This window comes from Vicugna pacos, chromosome 10 (assembly GCF_048564905.1).
Source record: "Vicugna pacos chromosome 10, VicPac4, whole genome shotgun sequence".
Lineage (NCBI taxonomy): Eukaryota > Metazoa > Chordata > Mammalia > Artiodactyla > Camelidae > Vicugna > Vicugna pacos.
The window spans coordinates 74,436,146-74,451,325 of record NC_132996.1 but is presented as its reverse complement, the minus strand read 5'-3'; the positions used below and the strand labels follow the sequence as shown (position 1 = coordinate 74,451,325).

The following is a 15,180-nucleotide window of genomic DNA, read 5'->3' as shown; positions in this document are numbered from 1 at the left end:
CCAAGTTCAGGTCCTGACTCCCTCTGCCGACCTTGCACAGAAGTCCACGCTGCGGAGATCCACCTCCGTGTCCAAAGGCTGGGCGCCTCCAAGGACGGAGCAGGGGCCACGTGCGTCTCCCAAGCACCCGTGTTATTCTAAGGGCATCGCTTTCGAGACACTTCTCAGGTATCTGATTCTCGTGAATGTCACCCAGCCTGCCCCAACCTCTGCGTCCGAGGCCGCAGCCGGGCCAGGGTGCGGCCCGCACAGCACGGGCACCACCCGCCTCTAGGGAAGACTTCAGATGCCCATGGTCACCAGACGTCCTCCCTGTCATCCAGACTGAGCGACAGCACGGGGGCCCCACGTGCTCTTAAATTAACATCAGCAGTGAGCCAGCGGTTCCTAAATGCCCTTTAATAAACAAAACAAAGTACTGGACCGACTTCTCACACCTGCAGCCTCAGGTTCTGCAGCAAGAGGGGGTCACAGCAAGGGGTTGCAACCCCTGCCTCTCGGAAGCACGCTGCGCAGACTCAGTGTGAAACAGCAGGAGAGACTTCAGGGGCCTCCAGAGCTGAGGACAACGGCTCTGCACGCCCGCGGGCGAGGCCAGCCCAGACCCTGGTCAGCAGGCCACAGAGCACACCGAGGGAAGGAGAGGCGCCCTCAGCCTGAAAGTTCTAACAATAACCCCAGGCCAGCTGCTCGTGGACTCTACGTGCCTTAAACTCACGAGTCTCCCGGCTCAGGTGGCGTTATCGCAGGCCAGCAATCAAACCGGAGGCGGCTCAGCGCTAAGGCCCTGGCGGGACAGATGCTCCCAGGAGAGCCTCCCGGGCGGCGTGAGGGGGAACACACGTGCCCGGGGGCGGGAAGCCAGCGAGGGTACACGGGACACGCCACGGTCGGCTCTTCTCCGATGTGAAGCAAGAGGGAAGCCACCCACCCAACCCAATCGACGCTGAGAGCAGCTGTGGGATGAAGACCACATGCACCGACAAGGGAGGGGACGGGGACGCGGATGTTGGGGGGGGGCGACACGGCGCTTTCACAGGAATCGGCTTGGGGCGGGGCTCCCGGGGACGCCTGGCCCACGGGTCCGGGCTGCAGCGAGGCACGGGGCGCATCTAGGACTCCTCGCCCATCTGAAGCAGGGAGTTGATGGCGGCGTCCCGGCTGCCTCGCTGGGCCTCCAGCACGGAGCGGATCACCTCCCGGTCCATGTTGGGGAACATGTCCTGGATGGCTCTCAGGTCCTCCTCGTTACAGCGGGGCTGGGCGCTCACGGCTGGGGGCAGGGCCATGGGCACCATGCCGGGGCTGCAGACGGCGGGCATCCCTGCAAGCAGAAGACGAAGTTCAGGGACAGCGGAGCGTCACTGACGCTCAGGCTAGCTCTGGCCACAGGGAGGAAGCGACGTATCCCATGGGCCTCCCCAGGAGAGCGGCCCCGACCCCATCTCGTCTCCCAGCACGAGCTCAGAAGCCGGCCAGGCGCTCGGGGGGACCCAGTGTCCGGCAGCTCCCACGAGCCCACCGCACAGCAGGGGCAGCGGGGGAAGGTGCTTCACGCTCTGGCCCCAAGGATCTAGGGCACTTGCGTCGCACGGCAAACCCCCGCCACAGACCAGGGGCCACAAAAGCAGCCCCTTCCCGCACAGCACTCGTGGCGACAGCAGGCAGCCTGCAAGGCGCTCACAGGCACCAGGCGGCCATGTGCCAGGTCTCCACGGGGGGGCCTGGCTGCCGGCCCCACCAGTTACAAGTGGGGCTCCTGGTGTCACCTCCTCACGCCAACTACGTTCCCTTCACTCCTGTCAGACGTGGGTGATGAACTAGGAACCTGGCGACGTCTGAGCTACTGGAAAATCCAGGCTGAGGGTGGGGGCCAGAGCTGGGCCCCGCCGGCCTGCCAGGGCCGGGCAAGGACGCCCAGACAAACCCCGGGGGGTGTGCGAGAGAGCCCGCAGCTAGCAGGCACCTCACCAGAGAGGAAGCGGGGCTCCACCCCGTCACCCCTTACACAGCACAGACCACACTCCCGACCCAGCCCCGGGGGCGCTGGGCTGAGAAGGAAGTTCAGGACATGATGCCTTCTCCCCGTCTGCAGTCAGAAGGCCCTAGGGGCAGCCCCACGCTGCCCAAGTCAGAACCGGCGGAAGGGCTGATAGGCACTGAAATAGTGGGAGCTGGCCACGGGTGCACGGCCGTCTCCTGGGACAAGGGCGCAGACCCGCTGGCAGCGGCGCTCGCGTCCCCTCCCAGGTCCCTCCTGGGCCACACTGTGCCCAGTACCCGCCCGCACACCTCACACACGGGCCTTTGGGCCTGATGTCCTGAAAGGCGAGAGGTCACCCAGGTCCCAGGTGAGGCCCTCGAGCCTGGTGAGACCAGGCCCCAGGTCGTCCTGGGAGCAGGAGTCAGGCCAGGAAGGCGCTTGCCCACCACCTTTCAGCAGCGGGGAGAAGGGAGATGAAACCTGGGAAGCGGGGGCGGCCTCCAGGACCCTTCCTGCCTTCCCCACGGGGAACGAGGGTCAGGCCACAGCCTCTCCCGTCTCCAAGACAAGCACCCTGTCACGCCCTGCAGTCGGCAGAGCCCCGCACGTGGCGGGGAGGTCCGCACCGTGCAGGGCAGACGCCCACGCGGCAGGGGACGCGGTGCCCAGGTCTCCTCCTAGCAGCCAGGTGAACCCACAGTCCCCGCAGACCCGCTCTCCCCAGCATCCCTACGCTGAAACGGGAGTGGAAAGCCGGGGGAGGGGGCGTCTCTGCAAACCCATAGCCCCTCGGAGGCCCGGCCAGTGCACCTCAGGGATGGTGTCCTATAGGCAGTGCCCAGGGCTGTGCGGGCGTCCTGTGGAACGGGGCATGTTCCTGAACCACCAACTTAACAGCCTGGACGTGTGTCAAACCCTCCTTGAAGCCTCAAGAGTCGATGTGCTGGGGCTGGCAGGGGGCATCTCAGGGAACAGGGAAAGAGCGCTGGGGCCTCAGTGGTACCCAAGACAGTGCCCTGGGGCTGGGCAGGTGGAGGCAGCGGAGCTCCAAGAGGGAGGCTCCTCCCCATCATCTTCCTGGGAGCCTACGGGTTTCCAGGCTGAGCCAGCAAGGGCACACGGCCCCCCGGGCTGCACACAACATGGCCCAGAGCCCCCAGCGCCCACCCCGGGAATGATGGCCCCCATCAGTGCTGCAGACAAGGACGCAGGTGGGGACAGGGGCTCCATCCACGTACCTGCGAGAGGAGGGGCAGAGGGAACGGACAGAAACCACGTGAACTCATGGCACCCCCAGCAAGCAGGAAAAATCCAAGCTCGGCACCCACGTGCTTCCCGCCACAGGGCTCACTGGCAAGACACCCACACCAACTGTCAAACCAAACCTGGGTGCAGGCTGGAGCCAGGACGCGGAATCCTGAGGTCAGGATTCCAACAATCCCCAGTCACCCAGAGTGACAGCGGACAGCTTCGCTTGGCACCGCCTCCCACCTCCCCTCGTCTGCATGGCAGACACAGACCTGCTGCTGGGGTCACACTCCCACCGCCGGCACTTCTGGGAACAGCAGAGACGAAACCCTGAGTCTCTGCAGCCCAGCTCCCTTCCACCTGGGGACGGTCTCAGGTCTCAAGCTGGGAGGCAGGTGGCTTCGAGGGCAGTGAACACGGGGTCCTCACGTGAGGTCCACACCTCACCCCAGAAGGCAGTGGCTGGACCGTGGGTCTAGAGCTTTGGGGACGGGCACATGGCATCTTTGTCCACACCTGGTCTCCCCTGTGTCCCTGGGCCTCCCACTGCCCAAGTCCTGCCTGGTTTTATGGCCGCTAATGTGGGAACCTAGCTGAGTCCAGTCACCGCCAAGGCCAGAGTGGAGCTGACCAGCAGGCCAATGTCAGGTGGAAAATTCAAAGGCATGAAAGCCACGCGGATCCAGCTCCACTCAGCCACGCTGCCCTCGGCTGCTGACTCGCAGGAGTAAATAAGCAGGACAGAAACACTAACGTCGGCGCACACAGCTCACCCAACTTCCTAGGAACGTGACCTCGAGTGGCGGTAACTCACGCGCTGAAATGTTCAGAAACTGCACTTCTACACCTCTGTAAATTTCAGCTCACCTCATTTGTGTCCATGGTTAGGGAAAAAACAAATTCTATTCTTGACATACGCATAAGAAATTCAAACACAGCCCCAGACCCTGGCCCCCTCTGATGCCGCCCCCCGCGGACGCGCCCAGGAGAGCAGAGCACACACCTGTGATGGGGACGTAGCCGACACCCTGCTGGTACACGGTGGGCATGAGGACCACAGGCTGAGGCGGCATCACCATGGCAGCCGGCAGTGACTGAAACACAACAAAGACGATCAGGGGGTCACAGAGGAACACGGCACATCCCAGCCTCATCACTTCCCGCCTCAACAGAACCACACGAGGAGGGGCAGCATAGGGCCCAGAGCCTCGTGAATCGTCGTCGGACACCCGGCCCACGCTGACACCCCGGCGCTGCTCTGCTGGGGGAGCAGGAGGAGAATGCCTCGGCCAAGTGCCCCTCAGACCTACTGAGCCACAGCCGACCGAGATGTGGCAAGAAGAGAACACAATTCAAGGACGTGAACCCAAGCGCAAGCTTCCGGGTCAACGCCTGTGACGATTCACGACGGCCTGTCTCTGGTTTCAGCTGCTAAACTAAGCACCACGACGACCCTGTCTCCGTGGAAACGCCTGCTAAGGGTGTGCAATGGGACGCGCGCGACTGAAAGCACCCCGGTGCTGGCACCCGCTTTAGAACGGTCCAGACCAGGAGGTGGGGGATGAAACAAGAGGACAGACGGTGACCGTCCAGGCTGGGGATGAGCGTGCGTGGGAACACCTTGGACTAAAAGCTAAAACAGCAACAGTAACGCCGCCTCGAGGACACAAAGGAGGTGGCAGGAACCCCAGATCTAGACACCCAACCCTGTCCCGCTGTCCCCCAAGGGTCCCAGAGGAGCAGGGGCACTGAGGGTGGAGCCAGGCAAAAGCCTGGGGACCTGAGGCTGCACAGCCCAGAGGAAGCCCTCCCCACATAGGACAGGGCCAGGCTGGCCGTGTTCCCCCCAACCCTGCCCTCACCGTGTAGGACAGGACCAGGTTGATCATGCCCTCCTTGTCGTCACCCTGCCGTCCGCTCAGGCTGTACCACTCATCCTCCACCTTTCCCTGCTTCAGCGACTCGGGGATGGTGACGTGCGTCCAGGCGATGCGGTCGTCCATGGAGAAGGCCCGCTGAGGGAGGGACCACAGGGAAACAGCACTTAGTGGGATCCCCACGGGTGCCCGTCCCTGCGCACCACCCCAACAATAGTCTCCTGAAGCCCCACCCCTCAGAGGCCCTCCCCTGGGATCCTCCAGCCCTCCAGGCAGGGTGCCCCCTCTCTCCACCCTCTGTGGGTCCAGGGAGAAGGGAGGACCCACTGGACCACTGCACTCACCCCTTCCAACCAGCAAGCGCGGGGACGCGCTCCCCCAGCTCATCGCACCTCCACCCTCCCTTACCCCGACCCTGCGGGCCGGAGAGGCAGGGTGAGGAGGGCACTTGAGCAGGGCAGAGCCCACAGGGACCATCTCAGCCCTGCTGCCCACTCTGAGCCCTCCAAGCCCTCGTCCGCCAACCAGAGCCACCGGGGCCACCCTGGCCCGGCCTCAGAAGCTGTGGGACACTCCCAGACAGGCATTTGGAGGACAGGCTGAGAAAGAGCCCAGCGCAGCCATCGGACACCCCAGGGACACTTGGGAGGCTCATGTGACCCAACCATAGAGGCCTATATCCACCCAGCACGGCGCCAACCCACATCACACCCGCACCCGCAGATAGCGGCTGCCTGATCTGCCTGGCGGGCAGAGCCTGGGGCACCTGCTGTCACAGAGATGCCGCATCCGAATGTAAGTTCTAAGGATCTGCAGTGAACACGCGCCTTTCACCATTGCTGGGGACAACAGGACAGCTGCCACCAAGCCCTAAAAAGCCCCGAGTGCACAAGCCAAAGGGCCAGACGGAGCTGCCCCCGAGGGGCCCCGGGCGGGCAGCGCCCCCACCTCGTCGAAGATCTCCAGGTAGAAGGAGTCGACGCCCGGGGGCACCGTGCACTGGATGATTTTATTCCAGCGCGGGTTCTTGGCGCCGTTGTGGGCCGTGGGCGTCTCGTACACCGCGTAGCCCAGGCGCAGCCGGCAGTAGGGGTCCATGCGGGTCATGCCGTAGTTCTTTGCCAACTTGGCCTGAAAAGGAGCCGAGGTACAGGAAGGGGGCGGCCGTCAGATGAGAGCTGAGGCTAGGCTGCGGGGCCCACCCTCTCACCCTCCGCTCCAGCGTCTTCTGGTGTCCACCCAGCTACTCAAACCCACCAGAGCACAGTTCACAGTTCTAGCTGCAGAATGGGCCCTCCACATCCTTGGGCCTAACCAACCACAGATCAAAAATATTAAGGAAAAACATTCCAGAAAGTTTCACAAAGCAAAACTTGAATTTGCCACTCCGGCAGGATTTATATGGCTTTAAACTGTACTGCAGCTATTCACGTAGCATCCGTGGTGTTAGGTGACGCAGAGGGACCCGGGGATGACCTACAGCACCCAGGAGCACGTGCAAAGCTGCCCCACTTTGCACACGGGGCTGGAGCATCCATGGACCGTGGTGTCTGTGGGTCCTGGGATCAAGCCCGAGGACAGCTGGACTCTGGGCACCAGGAACGGGGAGAAATGCATGCTCGGTGGTGTGTGTCTGTGATAAGGACACACCAGAGAGCTGCCGGACAGGGGGTCGACCCCCCACCCCCAGGAGGAGGAGGAATGTGCAGAGGGCAGCCACAGCCAGCAGGGGACGGGGCATCCGGGAGACGTGAGGCCTGGCCAGGGCCCTTCCTGTGCCCCAGATGGTGACTGTGCTGGTGCCCCACCTCCCTTCATGAGGGGGCGTCCCTCGGGAGTGACATCCCTGGTCACCACCACATGGGGCCGGGGTGCAGACAACTCGCTCGGGCATCACAGGTCTCGGAGCCCGAGGGGCCCACCCACATCGTACACGGGCCGAGGGCGCAGCAGAGCCAGAGGGCTGCCTGGGACGAGGAAGAGTCTGTGCGAGGAAACACGGACGCCCACGGAGGAGGGAGGCTATCTGTCGGGGGTACCCGGTCACGTGGGCTTAAACATGAAACCCAAACTACAGAACTCTGGTGCCTAGTGGGGACACACGGACGGACAGACGTCTCTGCCTCCCAGAGATGCAGGAGCAACACGGCAGCGCCCCTGACACCCTGAGAGCGCGTCTGGCCGGCACCCACCTGCACCACGGTGATGCTGAGGCGGCCCACACTGCCCAACGCCCCTCCGCACTGCAGCTGCCGGGCCGCCTGAGCGTCCAGCTGGATCTGCTGCTGCTGCTGCGTGGGCGTGATGCGCAGGAAGTCCTGCGGGAGCTCCCCGATGAACACCTGCAGGGGCAGAGCGCGCGTCGGGGGTGGGGCCGTAGGCTCCGGGTCTCCAGCCTGCGGACCCCTCCCGGGGGCCTGCACTCTCCAGAGCAGGGCCCCTCTCTTGCTCCAAGGGCCCCCCCCATCACGGTTCTGCCCTGAGGCCGGTCTTGCACGCTAGCCGGCCAGTGGGGCGGATCTCAGGCCCCACTTGCTCTTGCCCGTGAGTCCGCAATCCCCTTCCTGGTACCAGGACGGCTGCCAGCAAGACCTGTCCAACAAACCAACGGGTGATCTCCGAGACCTGGAGAGGTCTCTGGGCTGAAGCCCTTCAAACATCTGCAGGAGAAACGGTTCACATACAAGAATGCCCCGAAGACAAAAAGAAGCCAATGGATTAACAGCAAGAAGCCCCCAAGACTCAGCCCTGGAGAGACGGAAGCGATGGGACGGCTCCAAGGGAGTGACGTCTCCCAAGGAAACGGGAGGAGACTGAGCAAGAGTCGGTCGGGGCTCCACCAGCAGAGGTGAGCTTGGAGGGTGGGCCGCACAGCCAGGCTGGCCTGACCCAGAGCGCTGTGACCCCCAGTTCAATGACTCTGCTCTTTCCAGGAGGCGTGGGAAGAGGGCTGGAGGGGTCACAGTGTAAGCAGAGCCCAGGTGAAGGGAAGAGAGGAGCCGCAGGACCCACGGCAGGAGGCCTGGCTGCTGGGGGGACCGGAGCCACAGCCCCAAGGGCCAGGCACTGCCTGTGGTGGCCCTGGCCCCCCGTCACTGCCCAGGGGACGCCACAGACCCCGGCTGAGGGCCTTGAAGGACCTTGAAGGAAGACCCCAGGGTGTTGCAGGACTTTTGGCAACTGTTTACAGACAGCAGCCACCAGAGACCACCTGGATGTCCAGACGCCCTGGACCCTGAGGCCTCTCCTGCGCAGACCAGACGGCACCTGGTGCCCTGGGCCGCCCAGCGACACGGCGTCCAGCAGGCTGCAGAAGGCTCCGCGCTCACGGAGCTCACCGCCCGCACCACCATTCCTTTCGAGGATCCCTGCAGAGGCCTGGGCTTGCCTCCTTCCCCATCCCAGGCCCACAGACCACACACACCCCATGGCACTGGTGGAAGTGGACGCACTCGGGATCTGCCTGGGGCTCCCCCCACCTCTGCAACCACCAGCCTGGCTCGGCCTGACCCCATCTGGGAGCTGCTCGGAGCCACCAGAGGAGCCGTTCCACACACGCTCTGCATCACGAGGACCCATCGGGGGGGGGCACTTCTCACAGCCCAGTGGGCCCAGCGGGTGCCCAGAGGCCTGGGGTTGCCAAGAGAGGGACACACCTTCCCTCCTGAGGGCGTCACCGCTGCGTTTCCCAGGCATGTGGCACAGCTAGACAGGTCCCAGGGCGTGCCCTGCAAGGCAGGCCCGAGGTGACCCCCTGCGCCCTGCCCCCCACCCCTGCCAGGAGGGCTGAGATGCTGAGGACACACCAACGGCCAGTTCCTGCTGGTGTCCCAGAAACACAAGCACCCAGAACAGAGCCTGGCCCCCTCCCAAACACGCCCCCCATGGAGCCTCTGGGCTCTCAGGGCTGGCAGTGAGGTCAGGAGCTGGGAAGGAGGAGCCGGTACTCAGAGCGTCTGCGGGGCCGGCTCTGCCTGAAGGCACAATGTGGGGGCACACGCACCCGCTCTCCCGCCAGAGACAGCAGCAGGGCTGAGGCCCAGGGCAGGGGTGGGTCAGGGTGGTCTTACATTACTCTATAAACCCATCCCCCTCCCCTATTCCTATCATCCACACCTTCCCCAACCTTCCGGGTTACCCACGTCAGGATGGGCTACTCGAGGCCAAAACATCTGGATGTCCCGACTCTGCCGGAGCCCGCAGCCCACACAACTTCTGTACCAGGGGACTGAGGGGCCGTGGTGTTAACGAGCACGAAGACGCTGGAAGACCGATGAGAGAGAGAGGACAACCACAGTCCCCAAGCAAGCACCAGACCAGGAAAGCTGGCGGGACAACCAGTGGTTTCCACGGGGTCTCGGCCAGAGCTCCACGGCCCGCACGCTGGCCCAGGACCCGGGTGTCAGCTGAGATGGAACATCCCCAGCCCTACCAAAGTACTGAGGGGACCCGAGGGCTGGGACAGATGGGCAGACGCTCTGTGAGCTCCATGGAACCGTCACAGCAAGAAGCTGAGGGAAACGATCACTGCTCTCACAATGCGTGTGTTTTAACGAAAAGACACAAATGAGTATCAGCCAATTAACTGTGTGTGGAAAGTGGCGGCACTGTAAATACACACAGGTGGCTTCGTGGAGATGTCATCTCAGCGAAGACCCGATTGGCGGGGAGGTGTCATCATGCAGAACGTGGGGAGGAGCCTGCCTGGCAGCTGGAGGTACGGGGAGGTGGCTGGAACACAGCAAGCGAGGGAGGGAGAGCAGGAGGTCAGAGGCGGGGGGGATGGGCAGCCAGGAGTGGTGGCCAGGGGCTCTGACTCTCAGAGAAGAGAGGAAGGGAGCAGGTGGGGAACCTGGGGACAAGTAGAGAGCCAGAGCAGGTGGGAAACCCAGGGGACCCAGGGCGAGTGGGGAGCCAGGGCAGGTGGGGAACCCAGGGCGGGCGGGGAACCCGGGGCAGATGGGCAACCCGGGGCAGGTGAGAGCCGGGGCGTACTGCACCACCCGTCTGGCTCTGCCTGGCACCCGGCTGCGGGATATAGCAGCAGGTGGACCAGTTGAGCAAGTGTGGCCGTGTGTGGGTGGTGCAGAGACTGAGAAAGAACCAGATTCTGGATGTGCTTGGAAGGCAGAGTGGGCAGAGGGACGCAGAAGAGGCCAGGCCACCTGAGGTTTTGGCCTGAGCGATAAAAAGGATGGAAGTGTTGCCCAACTGAATGGGACAAAGTGGGGGGGGGTCTGAGGAAGGAGGGGGCTGGTCTGTCTGTGACGTCTGGAACATTCCAGGGAGACGCAAGGAGCCATAGAATGCATGGACGTGGAACTGAGGAAGGAAGGCTGGGGGGAGACAGTCACCGTCACGTGGGGGGGGGGCTGGCACCAGCCGAGATTCCCTGAGGGAAGCCGGTGACCTGGGCAGGAAGGGGCCGCTCTCATCTGCGCTCCAGGACAAACAGCCCAGACTAGCCACCGCCGTGCCCTCTGCCTGCTCAGTCACCCCTAGTCCCTCAAAGCACAGGCGGCTTTCCTCCTGGGGCCCACAGCCCCCACACTTGACACCCCCACCCCGGCTCCCACCGTCCAGCTGTAGGTGAAGCAAAAATAAACGGTAGGAGGCGTGCAGAAGGGAAGCCGCGCGTACGAAAGGCGGGGTGGCCAGTTTTCTGAGGCATGACGAATAACTCACAGGGACCGAGCAGCTGACAGCCAGGTCCTCCCTCCAAGCCGGCCGGGCCAGCAGGCACCACGGGAGAAAGGCGTCCACGTGAAGACACCGAGTCGAGAGACCAAAGTGAGAGCAGCGCCGGGACCGACTGACTGACGCGAACTCCCCTGTGGATGTCGCTGATGCAGGAAGAGGGGCCAGAGGGCGCTCGGAACTCAGGGAAGAGACGCGGGGGCGGGAGGGGCCGGGGACCCAGGGCACAGTCAACTGCTGCCTGCTCTACAGAAGCCATGGAGCCAGAAGAAAGATCTCCGCGGACTGGGAGCAGGACACTGTCAACCCGGGACCCCATGCGGGAGCCCCTTTCAGGAATCAGAGAAAGCACACGTGTACGAGCGCATCTGAACAGGCCCCAGCTCGAAACAACAACGTCCTCCCGGAAGGAGGGTAAACAAGGCAGCGCCTCCACACACAACCACCACGCTGGGACGGCCACCGAGGCGCGCGCTGACCAGCACAACGGTAATTCTTAGATCCTGATAAGTCTGCTTGATAAAATTTCCAGGATAACCACAAACAGAGCAGAGTTACAATACATGTTTCCCAAACCAGGAGAGACCAAAAAATGGAGCTTAAAAAACTATATTTATTCAACCCAAAAGAAGGCAAGGAGAGAAAAAGAAACAAAAGCACAAAAGAACACGGTGGGGGGGAGGGGCGTGCGTACAGCTACGCACATAAGACTTTTTAACGTGTTCCAGTTAAAATACAAAGACAGACGGCCCAGAACTGACCTTTAACAATCCAGCTCTGTGCTGCTGACGACAGACCAGTCCGACACCAACGTTGAGAGAGAAGTCCAAGAACTAACAACTCCCCAGGCAGACGCTCCCTAAAAGGAAGCTGGGCTCTCCAGGTAGCATCAGACCCAACAAGAAAGGCTGGTGCATGGCCAGCAGGGCTGACGCGTGTGGAAAGGTGCGACTTACAGGAAGACGGGGCCAGTCTAAACCCGGGTGCTCTCCCAACTCAGCCTCAGAAAAAGCAGAGCTCACAGGGACCCAGAGGGGCAGGACTCGGGCCAGCGGGAAGGGGCGTGCCCGGAGCAAGAAGCAGTGAGCACTGCAGGCCGACAGCTGGGCTCGCAGTGGTGCTGGGGCAGAGGAAGGCAGGCACAGCCTAGAGAGAACGAGTTCCGACCTCTGGATGCTGGAGATCAAAGACAGAGCGCTCGGCGCGCACCCTGCCTCTCCTGTGCAGGCTGCGCTCAAGGACAGCCAGACGGTGTCAGCCTCACAGTCCCAGTCGGTAAGCACAGAGCAAGTGACACAGGTCAGTGTCAGCCTTCGCTGTCCCCCGTGAAGTCAGGCTCAGCAACAGTTACCAACATGTGCAAGGCTGCCGAGGACCTGGACACCACGGGCCCCCCGACAGCTTGCCTCAGGTCTCACAGGGAAAAGACAGGACGAAGGGGCCCCCACAGCAGGACAGTAGGACAGCTGGTCCTTATCAGCTCCTGTAGCCTGGACTCAACGGACAGGCCCGCACATCTTGGCCTCCAACCAAGCATTAACCGTGGCCCGAGAGCTGACAGGAGCAGCGCTGCGGTCGGAAGCAGGGGTCCTGCAACCCCTACCGAGCCCTGTCGTGGAAGGCAGGCCCACACAACCACTCCTGGGGGTGCCCATCGGGTGCTTTTTAATAGGGGGTGGACTGACAGGGGCACTGGCTGGACAAGGCTTGTCAGAACAGAAACATCCACGTTGCAAAAAGTGGGCCAAAAGCACAGGGCTGAGCAACCTCAGGGCCGTTCAGGAAACACTCTGCCCAGAAGGTACAGACAGCCGGTCTCCTGGAACTTAGGCACACTCCTGGCAGGCTCCCCCTCAAGCACAGGGGAGACCCCAGACCGGTCAGACCCTCCTCCGCCTTCACGTGCCCAAAGACTGTGCCTGTCACTCCTTCACAACAAGCAGGAGGCGACAGTCAGACTTCAGAGAGGGCCCGAGAGAGTGTGAGCCCAGGCTCCGGGCACCCGGGCTGAACCCTGTCCTGCGCGCAGTGGGCTGACATTCAGGGGAGCCGCCCAGCACGGACCCAGCAGGGGAGCGCCCGCCAACTCCCTCCACCAGCCTGGCTGGATTCCTGGCTTCCGCCCACAGCCACACGCACACGGCAGCCAGCGGGGTCTCAGGCAACACGGAGTCTGTGCACCCGGCAAAGGGAAGAGGCCTCCACCAGACTCTGCTGACCACAAAGGTAAGGGCACTTCGGCGCTGGAAACTGGCAAAAAGGCCCCCACAAGGACGGCTAACCCAGACGGGAGCAGGCTGGCGGGAAGGTGTGGGAGCCAGATGGTGTGGGCCAGGCAAAAACATTAAAAAAAAAAAAAAAAGAAAGAAAAGTGCACTGTGGCAATCAGATCAAAGTCAGCGCCAGATCCGCCTGCACCCGCAGGCCTCGGGGTCCGGCAGGCCCATGCCAGCAGGCACCGCCTCCCAGGACCCTCCAACCCCCAGACCCTGTCTGGGTCTGCTTTCCTCGCTCTTCCCTCACACCCGTCTCCCAACTCCAGCTCCCCCTTCAGTCCCAGGTCAAATGTTACTTCCTCCTGACCCCAGCCCAGGTGGGCCACCGCTCACCCCAACTTGAGCTCAGACCCATGGGTCTGAACGTGACCGTCCCTACGTGGAACATCCCGATGGCAAGCACCACACTGGTGACTGCCGCACCATGTCGCCCAGACACTAATGTCAACCGCACGGCGGGTGAGCCGCAGGGACCCTGGAGCCCAGACCTAACCTTACTGCACTCGTACAGGCCGTGCGGAGCACGCTGCAGACACTTGCTGGTCTCCATGTGGGATCTACGGCCACGCTGGCTGCAAGTGAACACGCCGGAGAGCAACGAGCACGAGGCTGGTCAGACAGACCAGGCCTTCAACAGCACAGGCCCCAAGTCCAAACACCCTCTGATGCCTGGTTCCCGCTGCAGCAGGGGCTGCTCACTCCCTCGCCGAAGGAGGGGATCACCCGCACTGAGCCCGGCCCCCGGGGTTTGCCTGCAACGCGTCCGTCGCCACCGTGCGAGTTCTAGACGAGCGCACCGAGCTCCCAGCAGGCCGAGGACATGCGACAGGCCAGGACCGGGGCCGTGCTGCCTGACGGCCACACCACTGCTCCCAGGGGAGGCCCTGATTGGGTCCCTTGCTTCTCTGATGAGCCATTTGTGTACAAATGAGACATTGCTGACAGTCAACCTGCGGTAACTCACGGTACACAGTGACGATGGAGACACACAGACGCGGAAAATCCCTCTCCTGACTCTGGGACGTCTCCACACCCCAGTCTGACAGGAAGTGCTGTCAGGTCCAATTCACATGCTCAGGAAGAGCCTCTGTGCCTGAAGGGCTTCTGACAAGACCTGGGTCTTCCTCAAACTCAGAATCACCTTCTGTGGAAAGGCTTCTTTTCCGGTCGGCAGAAGCCCAAACAAGATTCATCAGCCCCATTTCAAGGGGGGAGGAGCCCTGGCAGCGGGGCTTACACTCAGCAGCGGACGTTCTGAGGGAAGGCACATCAAAATGTCACGTGAGAGGAGCCTCATTCCTACTCAGCAGGACCCAGGTGTCCATCTACTGCACGTTTACAGCTGCGCTTGATAAAAGCTTCACTACTCACGAGGACCCACCCAACCCAGCCTGAACGCGCGGCTGGAGCCGACATGAACCGTCTGTACTCGTGCTCCTGCAGAGACACAGCGAGCGGTGCCCCGGGGACACGGCGAGAGGGCTAGGGGTGAGGGGCACGCCCAGCTCTCCACTCCCAACCCCCCACTTGTCACTGAAGAAACCGAGCGGTTGAGAAACGGCCACTAACTGGGGACACAGCTGAGCCTGGGAGCCTCACCCTGCCTGCGGGCAGAAAGGATGGCAGGCCCTCCACCCAGCCAGGGTTCAGAGCGCCTCTCTACGGAGGGACCCACCGGGTCCGGGGCCTCCTTGCCGGGGTGCCGGGCCTCCCCGACCCGGGACCCACCGGGAGCCGTGCCTCCCCCACTGGGAACCCACCGGGAGGCGGTCCTCCCCGACCCGGGACCCACCGGGACCCGGGGCCTCCCCCACCGGGGACTCCCTCCTGCTCGCCCAGAGCCCGGCGTCGAGCCCTCCCCTGTGCCCAGAGGCCGTGGAGCCTGCCCACGGCCGGAGCCTACCGGCCCGCGCTGCGTGCTGACGGTGGTCGCCATGGTCTGACCGGCTCGGCGTCTCGCCCGCAGAGAGCTGACCCGCCGGCGACCCTCCGCGCGGAGCCACGAACCGTCGGTGGTCCCGCGACGCCGCCGCCGCCACAGTCAGCTGACGGCCGGCCCCGCCCCTGCGCTGCGCACTGCGCAGGCGCAGCGCCGCAC

At 63.3% G+C, this 15,180-nt stretch overlaps 1 protein-coding gene across 4 annotated transcripts; it reads right to left on the bottom strand.

The window, feature by feature from the left end:
- Positions 1-384: 384 nt before the first annotated feature.
- TOLLIP (toll interacting protein) lies at positions 385-15,177 on the bottom strand. Of its 4 annotated transcripts, XM_072970566.1 has the most exons (7): positions 14,986-15,131; positions 14,224-14,336; positions 7,302-7,451; positions 6,058-6,240; positions 5,095-5,247; positions 4,236-4,326; positions 385-1,324 (listed from the first exon to the last, which is right to left on the bottom strand). In XM_072970566.1, exons 4-7 carry the CDS (start codon positions 6,214-6,216, stop codon positions 1,113-1,115), a joined length of 615 nt encoding a protein of 204 aa, XP_072826667.1. In that variant the 5' UTR covers positions 6,217-6,240; positions 7,302-7,451; positions 14,224-14,336; positions 14,986-15,131; the 3' UTR covers positions 385-1,112. The 4 variants fall into 4 exon arrangements, with proteins under 4 accessions (XP_072826667.1, XP_031531038.2, XP_072826668.1 ...); XM_031675178.2 differs by lacking the exon at positions 14,224-14,336 and having other exon boundaries at positions 14,986-15,169; XM_072970567.1 differs by lacking the exons at positions 14,224-14,336; positions 14,986-15,131 and adding an exon at positions 11,568-11,674.
- Between the last annotated feature and the right edge of the window lie 3 nt (positions 15,178-15,180).

What these genes read in the sequence shown, in the direction of transcription:
- TOLLIP (XM_031675178.2), bottom strand. Translation starts at nt 15,018, where the DNA reads ATGGCGACCACCGTCAGCACGCAGCGCGGGCCG. An exon ending in ACCTGGAGATCTTCGACGAG is followed by an intron (nt 5,248 to 6,057) that starts GTGGGGGCGCTG and finishes TCCCTCCCTCAG; the next exon opens with CGGGCCTTCTCCATGGACGA. An exon ending in CGGCTACGTCCCCATCACAG is followed by an intron (nt 1,325 to 4,235) that starts GTGTGTGCTCTG and finishes TTCTGCTTGCAG; the next exon opens with GGATGCCCGCCGTCTGCAGC.